The sequence below is a fragment of the Ictidomys tridecemlineatus genome, chromosome 11 (genome assembly GCF_052094955.1).
Source record: "Ictidomys tridecemlineatus isolate mIctTri1 chromosome 11, mIctTri1.hap1, whole genome shotgun sequence".
Classification (NCBI taxonomy): Eukaryota; Metazoa; Chordata; class Mammalia; order Rodentia; family Sciuridae; genus Ictidomys; species Ictidomys tridecemlineatus.
Genome location: NC_135487.1, coordinates 132371497 through 132391472, shown reverse-complemented (window position 1 = coordinate 132391472; position 19976 = coordinate 132371497). Strand labels below are relative to the sequence as shown.

Below are 19976 nucleotides of genomic sequence, written 5' to 3'. Positions count from 1 at the left end.
GGGGACCTGAACCTCATCCTCCGTGCAAGCTCTATTAAGACAAAACCCATTTATGTGCTGTTCATACTCTGTCCCCAGGACTGAGCATATAGGAGACGCCTTGGATATCTGTTTTATAAATTAATGGGAGGGAAACTGCCAATCAAGACCAAGTTCCAGATTAAGAGCATTCAAAAACATAGTCTGCACCTCATCCTGGTTTGGTGGCCCACCAGGCTCCACCTACTCTCACCCACACACTCCTACTATCTGAAGCAGGGAGAAGGAGGGGAGTGGAAGAGAGAATCATAAGTCCCTACTAAAGTCTTATTAAACAGGAAGGGACATTAGGATTATGGTTACTTTGGGGGGAAAAAGGTTGATTTATGAAATCAAGGAAAACTTCAGGGTTTGGAGGTGGGAATAACATTTCATAGGATTGTATGGAAGGAGACTATTTCAGAAAACCAGGGACTGGGGAGGGTTCCACTCCTTAACAATGTCACTCACCACTTCTGTAGCCCAGCCATCCTGGGATAAGCTTCCAGAAGCCCTGGAGGGAGCCAAAGACCTGGCTTCCATTACCAAAGCTGTTTCCTGACTCATACTGAACTAGCCAAATCATCTCCCACTCTCTGGATCCTTCTCTCTGAAGTTTCTTCATTCTTCCCATCCAGAAACCCCCATATATAATGAGGACTTAACAGTTCTTTGATACACTTTGGTAACTCTAAGAGAAGGAAGGAAAAGAGAAGCTCTGTTCCCCTTAAATGACTCCGACTCTTTTGATGCTCCTCCTTGGGCAGCTGCACCCCTTCTCCCTACATCTCCATCAATCCCTCCTCTTTCCATTCTCCCTCTGCCTTAAAGCAATCCTATGCTCATTCACATAAACTCTAAAACTGATCTGCGCCTTCTCTTGGATCTGATCTACACATTTCAGATGTGTAGTCAGCCAGTCTCTGCAGCCCTTGTGTAGCCCCCCCTCCCTTTGCCACAGAAACACCTACCTCTCCCCACTCTTCCCTCAGTCCAGTGTCTTTACTGCCAAACCGCTGCTGTCTGACCCAGGGTAACCCAGCAGAGGGCGGGCTTGAGAGATGGAATGGGGAGGGATCCTGGTGTTAGCCACCAAACCAGGATTCCAAATTTTGCAAGAAGTCAATCTCACCTAGCAGCCTGGCTGGAGGAGGGGAAGGAAGGAGTGGATACTGGGGGAAGTGGCTGAGAGATAGTCTTTCAATCCCAGAACAGAACCAAAAAGAAGCTGCCTGGGACAAAGAAGAGTGATCACTTGAGGCCGTATGTATCAAACCTAGACACATTGTTTAATACATGATAGGATATTTTAAATTGAACATCTTAAAAGAAAATCCAGTTCTCTTGACCTCTCTTTTAAAAAGACTGTGGATTGGGGCTGGGGATGTGACTCAAGCGGTAGCACGCTTGCCTGGAATGCGTGCGGCCTGGGTTCGATCCTCAGCACCACATACAAACAAAGATTTGTGTCCGCCGAAAAATAAATAAATATTTAAAAATTCTCTCTCACTCTCTCTTTAAAAAAAAAAAAAAAGACTGTGATTAAGCAGGGCACAGTGGTGCAGGTCTGTAATCTCAGCTACTCAAGAGGCTAAGCAGGAGGTGTTACAAATTCAAGGCCAATCATGGCACCTTAATGAATCTCAAAAATCAAAAAGGTCTTGCTGGGCATGGTGGCACACACCTGTAATCACAGTGTCTTGGGAGGCAGGAAGATTGCAAGTTCAAAGCTGTCTCAACAATTTAGCAAGGCCCCAAGAACTCAGTGAGACCCTGTTTCTAAAAGTAAAAAAAGGCAGGGTGGGGGGTGGGGGGTGGGCTAGAGATATGGCTCAGTGGTTGAGGGCCCTGATACAATCCCTGGTACAAAAACAAAAAAGGCCTGGGGTATAGCTCTGTGATAGAGTACCCCTGGTTAAGCCCTCAGTAGTTCACTTACACACATACACACACACACACACACACACACACACACACATCAAAACAAACTACTATAAACTATTACATAAATAGTGAACACATGCCATTACAAATTTGTCTAAACCCATAATATATGCAACACCAAAATTGAATTCTAATGTATTACCCCTGATGGATTCTGGCTTATAATGTGTCAATGTAGGCTCATTACTTATAACAAATATGCCACTCTAGTAAGGGATATTGACAATGTACATAGACTCTATATACATGTGGGACAGGGTACATATAGGAAATCTCTGTACATTCTGCTCAGTTTTGTCCTAAAAATGCTCTAAATATAAAGTCTGCTTTTAAAACTTGTTTTTAAAGGAATGAACAAGATTTCATCCCCCACCCCTTTGGACAGAAAAAAAACAATGACACCCAGCGCCATCCTGCCTCCTGCTTTATTTTCCATAGATACCCCTGGTTTCCACCCACACCTCTTGTTTCATCCTTGCTGATTCCAGGATCCATATTTTCAGGTCTGGGGGTCCATACGTCAGGAGAAGCCCCACCTGCACCACTCCTAATGGCCAACCCCCCCACCCACCACAGCTTGATGGAGTCTCTGTAAACCAAGGATGCTCTTATTCCCTGAAAGAAGAAATTCAAGAATGAAATACACACACCTCCATGTCCTCGTCTCCTCCTCCCCATGTCAATGTGCTAAAGGGAACCCTTATCTTTCTGGCTGAAGGAGAAGGTCACCTTCATAGAGGTGGGGAGAAGATAAGGGAATAACTGCTCTTTGAATGAAGGAGAAATTCTGGAATTTGTAGAGTCCTGCCCTAAACTTGACACCACTATTCCACTTTCGGTCCTTCACTGGCATCTCCATACCCCAGACCTTAGGAGAATCACCCAAGTTCTCTTTTCCATCTCATTTCATAAGTCTGCCCCACACTCCACCTGCTCAGATTCCTGTCTCCATCCAGTGATTTCCCACACTGTCTTCCTCAAGTGACCTTAACTCACATGCTCTATGCTTCATAGAACTCTGCAGTGTCAGTCACCACAGGGGTAAAAGGAGACTCACCAATTCCTTTCCATAAGCCTCCTTTCCCAGTTCATTTTTCCCAAGCTACATCCCTCTTCATCCTCAATCCACAACTCACAACAAAGAAATCCCATTCTCTCTGAGGGCACATAACAAGGCTGCCTCACTCCTCCTGTATGCTGAGGATTCGAAGTAGGATAGTGTACACATCCTGTTCCATGTAGCCCTGTAGGCAGCAGGAAAGACACAATGGAGGTGGAGAACAGACATCAGAGACACAGGTAAAGGAGGTGTTCTGTGGAATCTGTGGACAGTGGAATGCCATTTACTAGTTATCTTCACTTATAACTTTATCTTTTAAAGTAGTCAACTTTTCCATGGTTGTCTCCTGCCTTCGTGGGAAGATACTGACGTCTATTTTCAGGATTGCTGTGAGGGTTACAACTATGAATGTGAAGCAAGGCACTTGCTACACATTCTACAGTGTTCCACTCTTCATAGTTATTATTCCTCATAAAGGAACAAGCTATCTAGCTTTTCTTACTTAATTACGGTTAAATAGCCTCAGGAGGAAACTGAATAGGGGTATCAGGGACAGGAAAAGGCTCTACAATGGATCAGACAATTGAAAAGGGGTTGCGGGGGGGCTGGGGTCGTGGCTCAGAGGTAGATCACTTTCCTAGCATGTGTGAGGCACTGGGTTTGATCCTCAGCACCACATAAAAATGGGTAAATAAAAGAAAGGTATAAAAAATGTTATATCTGTTTAAAAACTGTTTTTTTTAAATGAGACACAAATATCTCTCTTTTCCTTTCACATTCATGAACAATCTCTTTTTTTAAAAAAATTAGTTGTAGATGGACACAATACCTTTATCTTATTTATTGATTTTTATATGGTGCTGAGGGTCCAACCCAGAGCCTCACACATGCCAGGCAAGCACTCTACCACTGAGCCACAGTCCCAGGCCCACAAACAACCTTTATTGATCTGCCTAATGAGATCCAGAGATCTGGCAATGGATCCAGCTCTCTGAGAAACAGCAAAACTGTACAGGAACGAGAAGAGACCTCAAATGCAACATTCCCTACCAGCTTTGTGTCTGCCTCCCTCAAAACTCTACCATGCTCACCCGAGCAGCATTCAGCAGATGATTCCTATAGGTGGAGATGACCTCTTCATGGTTTTTCTGGGAATCCTGGAAATGAGTATCAATGGGAAGTCATGTGCCCACCCTCTCAACACTCACCCAAGCCTAAGGAACAATAAGGAAAACGATCCGCTTTACTAGGTTAGCTCAGTCTGGACCACTGCCTGGCTAGGCCTCTGCAGCTCTTAGAATGTCTCCCACATACCCATCACTTCCACTGTCCACCCTCTTCTCCAGCAATATCCATTTTCCTGAGGGTCAAAACATACCTGCAACTGTAAGGCAAGGCGAGTATTTTCACCCCGAACTGCAAGAACCTCCTCTGAAAGCTGCTCCAACTTCTTCAACAACTCCTTGATCTGAGTCCAAAAGGAAAGAAAGGGAACCAGTAAGGACCAATTCATTCCTCTCCTCCTACCCCAAATGCCACCGGGGAAAAGATCACCTCCTTTTATTGGATATTTAATATGTGTCAGATACTTTTACACACATTGTCTCATTTACACCCAATACAACCTTTCTTCTGAAAAGAATAATACTTCAGAGGTAAATATTATTATCTACATTTTGTAGATATGGAGATTGAGTTTAGTAGTTTGTCAAAATCATACAGCTAATAAGTGATAAAATATCGCATCAATATCTCTTTGATTCCATAGTTCATGTTCTTAACTCAGTACTGGATCCTAACCCACTTTGGCTATTGACATTTGATGAAAGTGAAGATGAGTCCTTTGTGTCTCAGGAGGTAGACACACAAATGCAGTTAATAGTAACCAGCAGTAATAGGCATGGTGATAGTAGGAATAGTAATAACCACTCTTTATTGAGTACTTACCATGTGCCAAAAATCATTCTGAGCATTTTAGATAAATACTTTATTTAATGTACTCCTCACAATTACACTGTTATGAAGCTCATTTGGTAGAGGAGAACACTGGGGCTTAGAGATGTTAAATAATCTGCCTACGATCAGACAACTATAAGGAGAGTTTTTTGTTTGTTTGCTGTTCTAGGGGTTGAACTTGGGGCCTTGTTCATGCTAGGCAAGTGCTCTACCATCGATCTACAACCCCAGCCTGAGTTTTGAAACTGAAATTCAATCCAGACAATCTCAGTCTAGAGAGTCTTAACTACCATTGAACCATGTCCCCAGCCCTATTTTGTATTTTATTTAGAGTCAGGGTCTCACTGAGTTGCTTAGGCCTTGTTTTTGCTGAGGCTGGCTTTGAACTCCAGATCCTCCATTCTCAGCCTCCCAGCCATTGGGATTACAGGCATCCATCGTGCCTGGTTCCCCAGTCCTTTTTTTTTTTAGTTGTCAATGGACCTTTATACGTGGTGCTGAGAATCAAACCCAGTGCCTCTCACATGGTAGGCAAGAGCTTTACACTAAGTACAACCCCGGCCCTCCCCAGTCCTTTTCATTTTTTATTTTGAAACAGAGTCTCACTAAATTGGTGCTGGGGGAGGGTGGGGAGCTTGCAATCCTCCTCCAGACTCAGCCTCCCAGGTCGCTGGGATTACAGGAATGTGCCAAGGCAACCCAATTTGTGAAACCATTTTGAAGTGGGAGGGAAGAACAAAGCTGAGGAAAACCTCAGCAAGCCATTAAACTATAAGGCTTCTTCCCAAGTCAATACACCATTAAGTCAAAATGCAAATAATCCCAAATCAATACACCATTTAAATCAAAATGCAAATAATCCGAGACAATGCACACGCGATCCCCTGAGCACAGTGTTTCAGAACCCTGAGTCCTAAATTTGAGTACTAACCCACTTCTGTCTTTGTATCTACCTTTCCTCACCTCCAATTTCCAACTCCAACCCCCTTAGTCCCGGGAAAGCATAATGTGGACCATGCAAAGGATCAGTGCTATGTTGGGGCTTCAATCTGACCAAAGGCTTAATCTGGATTCAGATTAGCAAAGCCCCGGACTCACGGAAACTTTCCCCGACGCGCTCTGGTGCCCCCTGCTCACCTTGGCCTCCTTGTCCCGGCAAGCCCCAGTGAGATGCTCCACCTTCTCTTTCAGCTGCTCAACTGTTTTCTCCAGCTGCTCTGCACGCGCGCGCGCCTCGCTGGCCTGGCCCTCCTGCTCAGAGGCCCGAGCCGCCAGGTCCTGGCTCCGGCGACGTTCCTCCGCCGCGGCCTCGCGCAGGCGACCCATCTCGCGGCAGGCTGTGTTATACTTCTCCAGGACAGCCTTCAGCTCCTGGCCCCAAGCCTGGGCCTGGGCCACCAGCGAACCCCGAGTCTTCTCGTGCTGCCTCAGGCTGGCCGCCTCCCGGGCCCGCAGCTCGGCCACCTCCTCGGTGGCTTGGTACAGCAGCTGCTTCAGCTTCCCTATCTCCTGGCTCTTCCCGCTCATCGTGGCCTGAACCGCCCTTAGTTCCTCCTCCAACTTCCCCAAATCCTGCTCCAGAGCGGCCACTTGGGGGGATACGGGGACCTCGGAGGGGGCGCCCAGCTCTCTACTGGGGGTCAGGGATCCCCGCAGCTGCTGGTTTTCTGCCTCCAGCCGAGCCAGCTTGTGCTGGGCCTGGCGGTGCCTCTCCGCCAGGGTGCCGACGCAGACCTGCAGCTCCTCCAGGGGCTCCGAGGCTCTGGTCCGGGCACGCCCCTTGCCCACCAGGTCCGGGGGCAGGCAGTCCCACAGACCCCGGAGGCCGCTGCTCTGGGAGGCCAGGTGCTTGCGCAGCTTCTCCGTGGCCTCCTTCTCCATGGCCAGTTCATCCATCAGCAGCCCTACACTCCGCCGCAACTGCTGCAGCTGGACCTGCGCCTCCGGCTTAGGCACAAACTCCCGCTGCAGCCGCTGACTCAGGGACTGCAGCTCGCCCTGCAGGCGCTGCCGCTCGCGTCCCAGCTCCCCCAGCTCCTCCAGCAGGCTGCTGTTGCTCAGTCTCAGGGCCGACACCTCCTTCTCCAGCTGCGCCTTTGCCAGGCCGCCTCCTGGGGCCTGCTCTCCTCCAGAGTCCCCCAGAGGCTCTCTGCGGGCCCCGGGAGCCTTCGTCTCCTCGGGGTGCTCTGTGATGCACGCTGGGTCTGCCTTGGGGACACCCGTTTTGTCCTCCTGGGCAGGGGCCTGAGGTCTCACCTCTAGTCCCGCCTTGGCTCGGTCCAGCCTGACCAGCACCCTCTCCAGCCGCGCCTCCATTTTCTCCCAAGCAGCTGCTGCAGCCTCAGCGCGGGGAGTTCCCAGGGCTCCCTCCAGAATGGGCCTTGACAAAGCCCCTCGGGCTGCGTCCTTTTCTCGCCACACTGCAGCCAGCTCCTCCCTTAGTTGGAGCAGGAGTTGGTTCATGGCTGCAGTACCCACTGGTTCAACGCCTGGGGCCTGGAGTCTCTCTCTCTGGCCAGCACACAGCTGGTTAGTGTGATCAGGGTCAAGGATCTGTCCCTGACTGGTGGTCAGTTGCTGTCCTGTGGCTTTCCCAATGACCTCAGACATTGGGCTCCGGGCTGACCCCTGTTCTGGTTGAGACCTTCCACGGACTTCATTCTGGATCTCTTCTGGGGTTGACTCTTCAACCCTTTTGGGAGCTAATGGGTTTGCTGTGGCTGCTGCCTGCTGCTGCTTTAACTCTTGTATACACTCAGCCAGCAAGTCCAGGGGACGGCCCTGCTCCATACCATCCCCGGGCCAGAGAGTAGCGCTCTGTCCTCCTGAAACTCCAAGCTCTTGGGAGAGGAAACCTAATTCCTGCACCTGCTCTCTAATCTGGTTCTCCAGGCCCAAGTAGGCTGCTTCTTGAGCCTTACACTCTTCTGTCTTTCTCACCAGCTCCTGCTCCAACTGAGAAACTTTCTTCCGCTCCTCTTCATATTTCCATATCCATTCTTCTAAGCATGGGTCTTCATCCTCCTCTTCCTCCTGTTCCTCCTCAGACTCTGCTCTCCATGAGCTCTTAGGTGGAGAACCCACCTGAGGCTCAGATGGAGAGGCCTAGGTCAAAAATAGAATAGTGAAGTGAAGCCCAGCAGCTCACCAGCCCCAGGAGGGCTTTCTTCTCCTAGAACATCTTGTCTTGATGCCCAAGGACATTTAGGAGAGGGTCCCAGTGGGATGACCAGGGGTGGGTCAGAAGCCAAAGGGAAGACATGTGGAGTCTTACCTGGGAGGCAAGATCTGGATGTAGAACCAGCCCCTGACCTATAAGAAAAGACATGGGGCAAATGAGAGAGAAGAGAGCTGTAGGCCTCCATCCTACACATTATCTCAGACTTTCTCTGAAATGAGCGGCCCTGCAGTGTGATGACCCCTAGCACAGGTCTTCCCAGTGCCAGGAGCTACCTTGCTCATCAGGTCCCTAACTATCAGTAACTTTAGTTTCTGATCCCAGAGATAGAGCCACTCCTTCATTTTGTTCACTCATTTGTTTATTGACCACTCTGCCAGGAACTGTTATAGGCAGTAGGACCTCAATGATGAGGAAAATAGAGGGGTTGACAGTCTGTAGGAAAGAGGGATATTGATCAGCAAATCATACCAATGAATGTACAATTCCTGCATTAAGGAATTCATGACTGTGCTTTTAGGAACATGGGGTTATCTCACAGTAGTAGCAATAAATAAGTAAACTCTCAAAGTGGCAATTTGTTTTTCAGATGGATTACTTCCATGGGAACAAATAAGATACCAAGAAATTTCTTTGATTCTTTGGCTATTGAGCAGAATCTTGAAATCAAAAAAGGGCTTTTACCTCCCTGCCGGCGCCGCTGCCAGGCCTGCCGCAGCAGCCCCCACAGTGCCTTGTCCTGAGTGTGCAGAGCATAATGCAGAGCATCATGCCCCGTTCTGTCCACTGCCCCTGCATCTGCTCCATGGCTCAGGAGCAGTTCAGCCACCTCAGCACTGCCCTTCTCACAGGCCAGGATCAGAGCAGATCTGTAGGTGAAGAAGAATCTGAGCATAGGCTTTCTCTGTGGAATCCAGGAGTCCTGGTTCCAGAAATCCCACTCCCAGGGTGAGCTATCACTCAGTCAGGTAAGAACAAGATACCAACCTTAGCCAATGACGAAGCATTAGGTAAGGTCAGAACTTTTAAAATGTCATTTCTAGGAGCTACAGCATCAGAAAGCAAGGGGTCAACTCAAAGGGCTCCATTTTTAGCTGTTTTATATAGTATAAAGGTTCTGGATAACATTTTTATTGGAAAAAAGGATTACATTTTTCAGAAGATAGCTTGAGAAGCAGTACATTAAACCAATAGCTCCAGAGGCATCCATCCAGTTCTGGGATCATTTATGCGAGGAAGATGGTCATGGAAGTAGGCAGAGCTCTTCCAAACCATCACTAGGAAAGGAGATTCCCAAAGACAGCACACTGCCCTCTTCTTCTACAACACAGATGGACACACGCACACCTACTCACACACACTATGCCCATTGACCCCTTTCTAGATTCAAGGTCTAGAAATTGGCATGAGAAGCTGGGGAAGGCTCACTTGTCATCCTTGTCTGTGACATTAACTCGGGCACCTCTCTGCAGCAGCTGCGAGCAGATAGCTGCGTGACCACCCAGCGATGCAATCATCAGGGGTGTACGTCCATCCTGCACAGATGGTGGGAAGGGGGTTTATGAGGAATGAGGAAGAGTCATGGGCTCCACACAATCCTCCCAATGGCCCTCTCTCCCACCCCTTCAGGAAAAAGTCCAGGTCTCAGGGCTAAATACCCGCTTTCAAAGAGTTAGAAGCCCTCCAGAAGATAAGGCTTTAACTTCTCTGTGAGGAAGAGGAGGAGAAATAGAAGGAGAAAGAATGTAGCAGAGTAGTAATGTACAATATGGGTCATGGAATGTAACCAATCCAGCTCAGAAAGAAAAGCAGTCTCCCAGGCAGAACATTACCCACCTGCCATCTGATACTTACATTATCCAACACATCCAGGAAGGCTTCATGGTCACACAGCAGAAGCACACTTGAGGCACAGCCAGAGGAGGCTGCGGAAGGTGGGAAGATGATTGGGTTAAGGTGAAATAGGAAGGACATCTACATAGAACATGACCCTACTTTCCCTCCAACCATTCCAGCAGTTGGCCCTGGCTGCCCTTCCCACCAAATGTCATCCTCTCCTCCCCTTTCCCGCCCTACAGTTCCTGCAACCCTGTTCCCACCAGTTCCCCAGCACACACCTGCCCAGTGTAAGGGACTACGGTTTTCTGCATCCACAGCATCTTCATTAGCACCATGCTGCAAATAGCCACAAAGGGAAGCAGCATGGAGCTTGGTGTTAACATCCTCATCCCACACCCTCTACTGGGCCACCAACTTCTATCTTAATATGGGGAAGGCAACTATTAGTCAAGCTCAGTGTATTCTTTTTTTTTTTTTTTTTTTTTTTTGATACCAGGAATTGAACCCAGGGGCACATAACCACTGAGACATATCCTCAGCCCTTTTTCTTTTTTATTTTGAGATAGGGCCTCGCTAAGATGCTAAGGCTGGCTTTGAACTTATGATTCTCCTGCCTTAGCCCCCCCCCCCCCAGTCACTGGTATTATATATATGTTTGGCAAGTCTATTCCTTTTGTGTGTTTGTGGCAGGGGGGTACTGGAGCTCAAACTCAGAAGTGCTCTACCATTAAGCTATACACCCCCAGTCATTTATTTACTTATTTATTTATTTCGGCAGTGCTGGGGATTTAACCCAAGGGTGCTCTACCACTTATCTACATCCCCAGCCCTTTTTATTTTATTTTGATACATAGTCTCAGTAAGATGCAGAAGCTGGCCTCACACTTGCAATCCTCCTGCCTCAGCCTCCTGAATTGCTGATACTACAGGTGAGCATCACCATGCCTGGCAAGCCCAGTATATTCCTTGCAGATTCCTTGGATTTTAAACCTAGTTCCTGAATACTGAGCCTAAGAAAAATTAGATGCTAGGTAATAAACATGCTAGGGAAAATGACACCCAAATTCATATTCATGGATGGTACTTAAGGATCATACCTGTGAGATTTGGAACAAGTTAAGAAGAACAAAAGCAAAGCAGCCATATGCTCAATGGTTGAGCCTTTTGTACTTTGGGGACTCACTTATAAATTGTCTGCATGTCATTTCACATGTGTATCTCTCTTTATACAACTGGATCATAAACTCCTCAAACACAGACAGTAGGACCTTGGCTTAATTTGAACATGACTGCCCTCCTTCCACCGGCCTGTCATTGTAGCAATTAGTTTCTGCAGTCTAGGCTGGCTTTGAACTTGCACCACCTCAAGGGAAGTATCAAGCTGGTATCTATTAAATAAAAGTCTATGGATAAGTGATTATCAGTTCTTGTCCTGGGGCTGAGGGAGGTCAGTTTAGCTAACCATTTCTTGTAACTACAAAACAAAGTTAGGAGGCTCTGGGTCCATCTCTTCCCTTCATAGGAGTCATATTAAGACATGGCTCTTACCTGAAGCAGGACCTTGACACACTGTGGCTGGCAAGAGATGGTGGCCAAATGCAGGGCAGTGCTTCCTGGAAAAAGAAAGAGGGAGAGAAGAAGGTGGGTGGCCCCATACATGCAGATGACTCATAGGGAGGGAAGGAAGGGACGCACAGATAATCAGAGGGAGATTAGAGAGAGAAGCTCTCAGCCACATGGGGCCAGAAATTCCTGTTCCCCAAGCACTCTGTACCTACGATGAGGGTGAGAATGGGGGTGAGGTGTGCTCAGCTTCAGGGAGGGAGATGCCTGGAGGGATACTGGCTAAGGCTCACTGAGAAGAGAAGCAAGGGTCTACAGTTGGAACCTCCAGCAGGGACCAGCAATGGCCCCCACTGCTGCTATAAAAGGGACAAGCCAGCAGTATGGTCCCGTGCTCCGTCTAACTCACCATCCTCGTTCTTGCTGTTGATGTTAGCCCCATTTGCAAGAAGTATAGTCAGACACTCTGTCAGTCCTTTGGAGGCTGCCAGATGAAACCTGCAGAATCAAAGCCAAAGGCACAAGGATGAAAGGACCAGGGGTGAAGAGGGGGAGAATCTTAACAAACACTGCTTGCTACACTTCCTACCTCAAAGTCAATTCCAAAAGCAGAGAGAGAAGCTCCCCAGCCTGACTTCTTGAGAAAGACAAGGCCTTATGGCTTTAGTCATAAAATCAGGAAGCTAGAGGCAAAGCTGGAACCAAGAACTATGGGTCTCAAGGAATCTCAAGCTATTGAAGAGGTATGCAGGGGACACATAGTGACAGGCCTCTCTGAGCACAGAACTCTTAGTGGAAATCAAAGCGTTACAGAAAGAATCTGCCAGAGCAGAGCAGAAGGCTGGACATTTGAAGCCATTTGGGGCAGCAACAAGGGGTGATATTTCCCTTATTCTAATCACTCCCTCGGGTCCTGTGACTCCCATGGCTACCACTTCATTCCTAATTTCCCAAGGATACACACCCTCCTACTTGTGCAATGAAGAAACTACCTATTTAGCATATTAGTTTTCTGTTTGTTTAATGAGCTTCGTATCCTTCTCAAGTCAGTGTTGTCACTGTGGGTTGTGAGGTGGATGGAGCTCAGGAGTAATATCCTCTTCCCTCTCTTTGTGCTGCATTTGATACCAAAGGTTTATTGATATGCTTACTAATTATGACCACAAAAAGGGCTTTGGAGTTGTAGGCATTTCCTGGTCCTACATCATATTAGGGTTTGGGGCTTTCAAAAGGAACCGTGTACTAGGGGTGGGATCAAGAGGACTTACTTACGGGGACTGGCCGTTTGAGTTTAGCTTGGTGGGTCGGGCAGACTTCTTGGAGGCCAGGGCAGCCACACGTCCCACATCCCCTCTCTGTACCGCCTCCAGCAGTTTCTGATCACGACGGTTCCATCTCTCCACCTGGTCCAAAACCACAAATTGTGTGAACATGGAGGATGGGGATGGTGTGGAAAAAGATAGTTTTATGCCAACCAAGGCAAAGGAAAAAATCTGCACAATCCTTTCACTGTTTCACAACTCATATTCAGCCTAGACCATTTGGTTCTTAGGTGGGCCAACTAAATACTAACCAACTCATATGCTACCAATAAGTATTGGCAGTACTGCCAGCCCTGAACCTAGAGGTCACTGGACCACTGACTGAATTAAAAATTATCTGTGGGGCTGGGGATGTGGCTCAAGTGGTAACGCACTGGCCTGGCACGCGCGGGGTGCTGGGTTCGTTCCTCAGCACCACATAAAAATAAGGATGTTGTGTCCACCAAAAACTGAAAAATAAAAAAAAAATTATCTGTGAGTGCTGAACATATTGTATTTCAAGTGTCTTCTTAGCTTTTTTCCCCCAATTATTTTCTTTCTGTACTTGGGATTGAACCCAGGGATCTGTACCATTGAACTATATCCCCAATCCTTTTTTTTTTTTTGAGCCAAGGTCTCTCTAAGTTGCTTAGGCTGGCTTTGAACTTGCACCACCTGCCTCAGCCTCCAGAGTAGCTGGGATTACAGGTGTGCCCCACCACACCTGTAAGAGTCACCATGATTATTGTTGTTAGGTGCCTAGCCTCAGAGCAATGCTAGCGATGACTCCTTTCCTTTTTGGTCTCTAGGTCTTGGTGAAGAAAACTGCACCCACTTGACTACTTATGACTGGGCGCACACTGCCTCTCACCTCTTCCTGCTATTCTGTCCTTAGTTGCTAGAGAAGTAAATCAAGGCACCTAGCATCACATCACAGCTAGGAGTCCAAAAAGCTAACAATACTATCTCTACCCATTGGCTTTAAGCCCCCAAATTGGGAGGGAAATCACAAGAGTTTCTATTTTCCTAACATAACTATTTATGCACCTTGGATAGTCTCTTTCCCTTCCATGGAAATAATAACCAAAAGGAAAAAACAGGGCCTTAGCTATTTTTGAGGAGACAGCAAGAGGAAGAGGCAGAAGACTCCCCTCCTCCTCCCTTTGAACCCTCCCAGGCTCCCCGGCAGGGAGCAGCTGTCCCAGGCAGCAGCCACACCTGAGCACGCATTGTTCTCCCATTGAGCTTGAGCTTTTCGGGTGGAGGAGTAATTACAGTCATTGAAGTGTCACAGGGAGCGAAAGGGAAAGACTATGTAAAAGCACCTCGGACTGAAAGCACAGAACGCCTTGTTTGGTCTAGAATCAGGAAAGGAAAGGAAGAAGGGATGAAAATGCTATAAAGGGTCCCAAATGAATATCTTGTCAGCCAGACTGTTTGGGATCTGGTTCAGCTACATTCTTGGCTTCGTGACCTAGAGCAAACTATTAAACACCTCTAACCTGTTTCCTCGTCTATAAAATGTAGGAAATAATAACTACCTCATCATGTTGTGAGTATTAAATAAGGTAAAGTATATAAAATCTCTTTGTAAACTGTAGAGAGCCAAATAAATGTATGGCATCCTTAAAATAGGAAGTAGTGAGAAAGTATTGGTAGCATATTGCATTTTATAAGGTACAACCTCTACAAGAAAGAGGTAACAGGAGGAGGTAAAGAAAAATAAGGTCCATAGAAGCCCAATAACACATTTTCAAATATTGTTTATATAGCCAGGGCAAATTGTTAATCAACAACAGGAAAGATTTAGGTGTGCAGACCATAAAACTCTCTAGGGTAGATGAATTCAGAGGTCATACTCATGTACAACACTCGTAACTCCTCATGGTCCTTTCAAGTGATATTTCAATTTCCAGGGGTATCTCAATATTCCTGGAAAATAGGGCTGATATTTGTTTTTATTGCATCTCTTTGACAGAAGAAGAATCAAAAGCACCATGAGGTCAGATAAATTTCCAGGATCACACAAAAGAGGGCTAAAATTGGGATTAAAACCCAGACTACCTAATGCCCAATCCTATTCTCACCACGAGACCATACTACTACTGAGCTATGGAAAAAGGTTCATTTGTTTCCAGAGAAGTTTAATTATTTCTCAGACTGGCTCCAAGGCAAGCCACCCACCCTCATATGCTATTCCTTTTATGGAGAAGAGTCTCCAAACAGGTCAATTCTCCAATGACAAAATAAGCAAAATGACTTCTCCACATACTAATAGACTCTCATGTAAGAATACATTTTCCAGTACCCCCTGGGACCAGGACAAGCCTGGAAAACAGAGAACTGGTCCATGCCTTCACCACACAGGGCTGCCATCAGCTGACCTCCCCCTGAAGTTCTCTGTTTAAAGTCTTGATTCTAACACTTTCTGTCTTTGTGAATGTTAGGCACATAAGAACTTCTTTGAACCTCAGTTTTCTGATGATTTAACGACATATAAAGCACCTTTCCAGGTGTGTTGACACATGCCTGTAATCACAGCTACTCCTGAGGCAAAAGGATCACAAGTTTGATGCTAGCCTGTTTCAAAATTTAAAAAAGAAAATTGGGGATGGGACATTGAACTCAGGAAGGCTTTACCTCTAAGCTACATCCTCATCTCTTTTTTTTATTTTTTTTGAGACAGGATCTCACTAAGTTTGCTTAGAGCCTTGCTAAATTGCTGAGGCTAAACTCAAACTTGAGATCCTCCTGCCTCAGCCTCCAGAGTCATCGGGATTATAGGTGTGTACAACTGCCCCCAGCTTACAATTTAAAAAAAAAAATTAAAGGACCAAGGATGTAACTAAATTTGCCCTTTTGTTCAAACCCCAGTACTGTCAAACAAACAAAAACATATAAACCTTCTATCACTGTGTCAGCCACATAGTAGGTTGACAATAAAAGTTAATTCCAATCCTCATCCTTCCTAGCTTTGCTGGACATAGAATTCTCCAGCTAGGGGAATGGAGGAAGGCATCTTGCTTATATCAGCCAAAGAACAGCCAGGCTATATAGATGGTAAAGGTGGTTTTGTTTGTTTTGGTTTTGTTTTTAGTTTTTTTTAAAATTTTTTTATTTTTTGGAGAAAGGGTCTCCAGGCTGGCCTTGAACTTGGAATCCTCCTGCCTCAGCCTTCCAAGTTGCTGAGATTACAGGCATGTGACACTGTCCCTGGTGATAAAAGTGATAAAGGTGTATTTCCAGCAAGGTAGATACTTTCTTTCCAGTTAAATAGTGCTAAATATACTCAATTGACTTTTTTTCTGGGGGTACTAGGATTGCCTCATAGGTGCTGGGCAAGCAATCTACCACTAAACCACATCCTTAGTTCCAATTCACTTTCTAAAATCTCATTATACTTAGAGTCTAAAATGGGTGGAAATTCTTCATGTCTAAACCTCTGCAGAGCTGGAATAATAAAGGACAAAAGAAGGATGAGTCCATTGCTCACCTTAGCATCTTGGAAAGGAAACACTGAATTATCATCAACCCCAAGGGAACAACCACCAAATTAATCAGTAGACTAATAACAAGGGAAAGCTTTGTTATTTCTGTATCTGAGATTAGGGGAAATTTTGTAGGAGTCACTGTACTCTCTCCTATCTCTGGCTGTGAACCTGTAAGCACCCTGTCAGGATGGAAGCACATCAATAGGTAGTATAAGAGAAAGAGAGTGGCTACTGCTGCAGAACAGGTGAATGGAAATGGAAAGACTGCCCGTAAAGAATCAGGACCTTCCTCTCAATATTTAAATGCAATAGAAATTCCTCTACTCTGATTCAGGATCAGCAGTTTAAAGTTATTCTCTGTTCTACTTCTTGGTCTGCTTCCTACCTAGGCAGAATAAGCTCAAATGTACGATACCCTCTATTTGACTACAATAAAATGAGACTACAAGAGATGGATTTTTGCTTGTTTGTTTTGCTTCCTATATAGGGGATAATATAAATTAATTTAAAGATGATCACAGATTTTTCAGAACTTACCTCAGACTAAGAACACAGGGCTCTGCCCCTGGATTCAGGGGTATGTATAAATTGGGATAGGGAGGGGCAGACTTCAGGCAAGAGTTGGAAAAGCCAGGCTTTTGGAGTGACCAGGAAGATTGTCACATCATTTCTCTGATAAATAGGTCTGGCATGGCTAGCTACCCAGAGGAGTGGAGGAAATTATGGGAAGTACGTGGAAGCTTTGTGAGGAAATAATGTGCTGCTGAAACTGACCTATTTTCAAAGCTTTCTGCAATCCCAGTCTAAGGAAAAAGTTTTCCTTCCAGTTAAATAGTTCTAAATTTCCCAATTTAGCTCCTATAATCTCATTGTACCAAGATCTTATCTTACTAAGAGTTTAGAATGGGTTAGACATTTCTCACAGCCAAACCTCTGGAGAACTAGAGTCAAGAAGGAAAACGGAATGGTTCTAAATCCCAAGTTCTGGACCATTACTCATTCCAGCACCTTGGAAAGGAGACACTGCCCAAGGATTGAAGAATCAGGAAGAATGCTGGGTTTCCCCATTCCTAAAGAAACAGCAAACTCCACAAACCAGAAAAGGGAAGGGCAATGTTGAGGACTTTGGTATCTAGGGAAGAGTCTTCATGAATAAGAAAATCATTGTGAGTTAAGACAGAATTTGGATAGCCTCAGTTTCTGGTGCCTATAATCACAAATGGTTTTTTTTTTGTGTTTTTTTTTTTTTTTTTTTGTATTGGAGATTGAATCTAGGACCTCTCATGAGTAAGCACTCTACCACTAAGCTATATCTGCAGTTCTTTTGGTAACTACCTTTTGACTAGTTTATCAGTATGTGGAAACTTAGTGGAGAAGCAAATGCAAATGGGACAAGGACAGGCCTCAACAAAGTTCCTACTTTTGCCTCATAGCTTTCTTTCAGAATTCTGTGGTCTGCCCATGCAGAAAGAGTTAGCTAACTGAGCATTTCTCATATTTGCTTTTAAATGACATCACTAAATCAAGGTAACTAAGCAATATTACTCCAAGTAGCTGGCTAATTCACTTCTGATTTATAACCCCAACCTCCACAAGAAAGTCCATCCCCAGATAGGAGGTCTTTCTGTAAGAGATCTTTAGCAATCTCTTCTGAGCTACTACCTTCTGCAGTCTTCTTCCTTCTGCTTTGTTCTGGGGGAACACAGAATGACTTCTGTTGTGGATTCTCATGATGATCCACCCTAACCTCTTCCCTTCTCCTCTCCTTTCAACATCACTTTCCTCAAATTCAATCAAAAGAAACAAAAAATACAAGACCTAAACAACTGGATGAGGGTTCAGAACAAAGGAAGAGTTTAGGGAGAACCGGGAAGAAAGCTTTTGACTGACCCCAAGAATCAGTCTGATATCCAGACACTGCAGTGAACCAGCCAGGGTGGATTCTGCAGGCAACTCACCCAGTCCCTTGGGGAGCAGCCAGGCAACTGTGCGTCCTCTGGCAGTGCCTGTCAGGCTGGCTAGACTGCAAGATTAACCCACAAGTGAGCGGACAGAAGGCGGTCCAGGCAAAAGAGGGAGAAGTGGGACTGGGTGACCACTGGGCAAAATGGGAAAAGGGGGAGAACAGAGGCTGCTGTTGTGGGAGCACCAGTTGGAAAGAGGTTTGGAGTGATGTTTGAAGTTCAGTAGTGCTAATAAGAAAATGGCAGTGGAAGTGGCATGGGGTGGAATGAAGGCAAGGAGAGAGGAGACTGTGAAGAAGGGCTAGGGAAAACGCAACTTGTTGGGATGACGGAGAACAGTAAGGATGGGCCACCTGGCAGGGCAGGAACATGAGAACTGGGAAGGGATGGACAGTGAAACTCTTGGATAAGAATTAGGGTGGTTGAATGAAGTCAAGGGCTGGGCAGGGACTGGATCAGATACTTGTGGGTGGTTTGATACTGAGAGACAGAGTAGAGGTAGAACTTGGGAAGGGGACAGGGCTGCAGAAATTGGGGGTGTAGATGCTAGGAGAACAAGAAAGAGGCTAAGGAAAAGAACCTTGGGTACAAGGCAAGATGGAGGCTGGGGGACAGGTTATAAATGACCTCCACTAAGTTAAGTTAGCAAGGCCAGTGGGCTGCATTGCGGTTTGGGGGTCTCTGGAAAGATCCATGAAGAGATAAGGAGAGACGATGAAGCATGGAGATGGGATTCAGGACTACTGTCAACACGGGGCTTGGACCCCAGCCCCATTCTCCCACACGTTTTGGGCACCTACCGCCACTTGTGAACTGGAGCAGGAGAAGATGCGCTTCATGGCCGGGGCCAGGGCCACAGAGGGGACGGGGACGCGTGGAGAGCCGGGCCACAGGTTCCCAAACCCACCGGACTCGGCTGCGGCGGCTGAAAGACAGCTGTCAAAGAGCAGAGCGGGCCCCGCCTCAGGCCCCGCCCCGGCCCCGCCCCGGCCCCGCTCAGTGGGAGGCCAGAAGTGGGAGGCTGGGCCGCCAGCCCCGCCCCGGCCCCGCCCCACGCCCCTGCAGAGGGAGAAAGCCCGCAGTCTCCGGCGGCGACGCGGGCCGGCCCTCCAGCCTCCCCGCTCCGACCTGCTCCATCCGAGAAGGAACCCCGCGGACAACGGCCGAAAGTCCCCTCGGGCCCCGCCCGCTCCGTTCCGGGAGGTGGCCCCGCCCCGGCCCCGCCCCGGCCCCGCCCCGGCCCCGCCCCGAGTCCCGCGCTGCTGCAGCCGGCGCTCGGGCGGCGCTTCTCTGCATGGCCTTGGCTCTTGCCTACTGCCCGCTTTAACCCTAGTGACGGCGCTTTATTAGATCCGAAGACCTTGGTCAGTTATTCTGCTTCGCTCCCCCCAAACTCCAGCCCCAAGAGGATTTAAAGAGAGCAGTTTGACACAGGAGGAGGTTGTAGTGCGAAGCAGCGGACTGAGCACGGGTAAAGTGGCCCACTGCACCTGGGGACAAACCTGAGGGAAAGGGGATCACGCTCGGTTTCAGAATTAGGAAAGGATAAGAAGAAATTTTTTATTTTTTAAGTATTCCCTTTCCGGAACAATTATCTTCCCTATTTCCACTACCCTTCAATTCAGATTGCAGTAATTCTTGCTTGAACAATCAATCGGGCGC

At 47.0% G+C, this 19976-nt stretch overlaps 1 protein-coding gene across 1 annotated transcript; it reads right to left on the bottom strand.

Annotated features, from left to right (window-relative positions):
• Positions 1-2369: 2369 nt before the first annotated feature.
• Positions 2370-19501, bottom strand: Ankrd35 (ankyrin repeat domain 35). Its single transcript, XM_005341314.5, has 14 exons — positions 19115-19501; positions 12831-12961; positions 11968-12056; positions 11544-11608; positions 10274-10331; positions 10011-10081; positions 9585-9691; positions 8841-9025; positions 8253-8290; positions 6116-8083; positions 4401-4490; positions 4114-4179; positions 3099-3206; positions 2370-2577 (listed from the first exon to the last, which is right to left on the bottom strand). Exons 1-13 carry the CDS (start codon positions 19151-19153, stop codon positions 3144-3146), a joined length of 2970 nt encoding a protein of 989 aa, XP_005341371.1. The 5' UTR covers positions 19154-19501; the 3' UTR covers positions 2370-2577; positions 3099-3143.
• Positions 19502-19976: the final 475 nt, after the last annotated feature.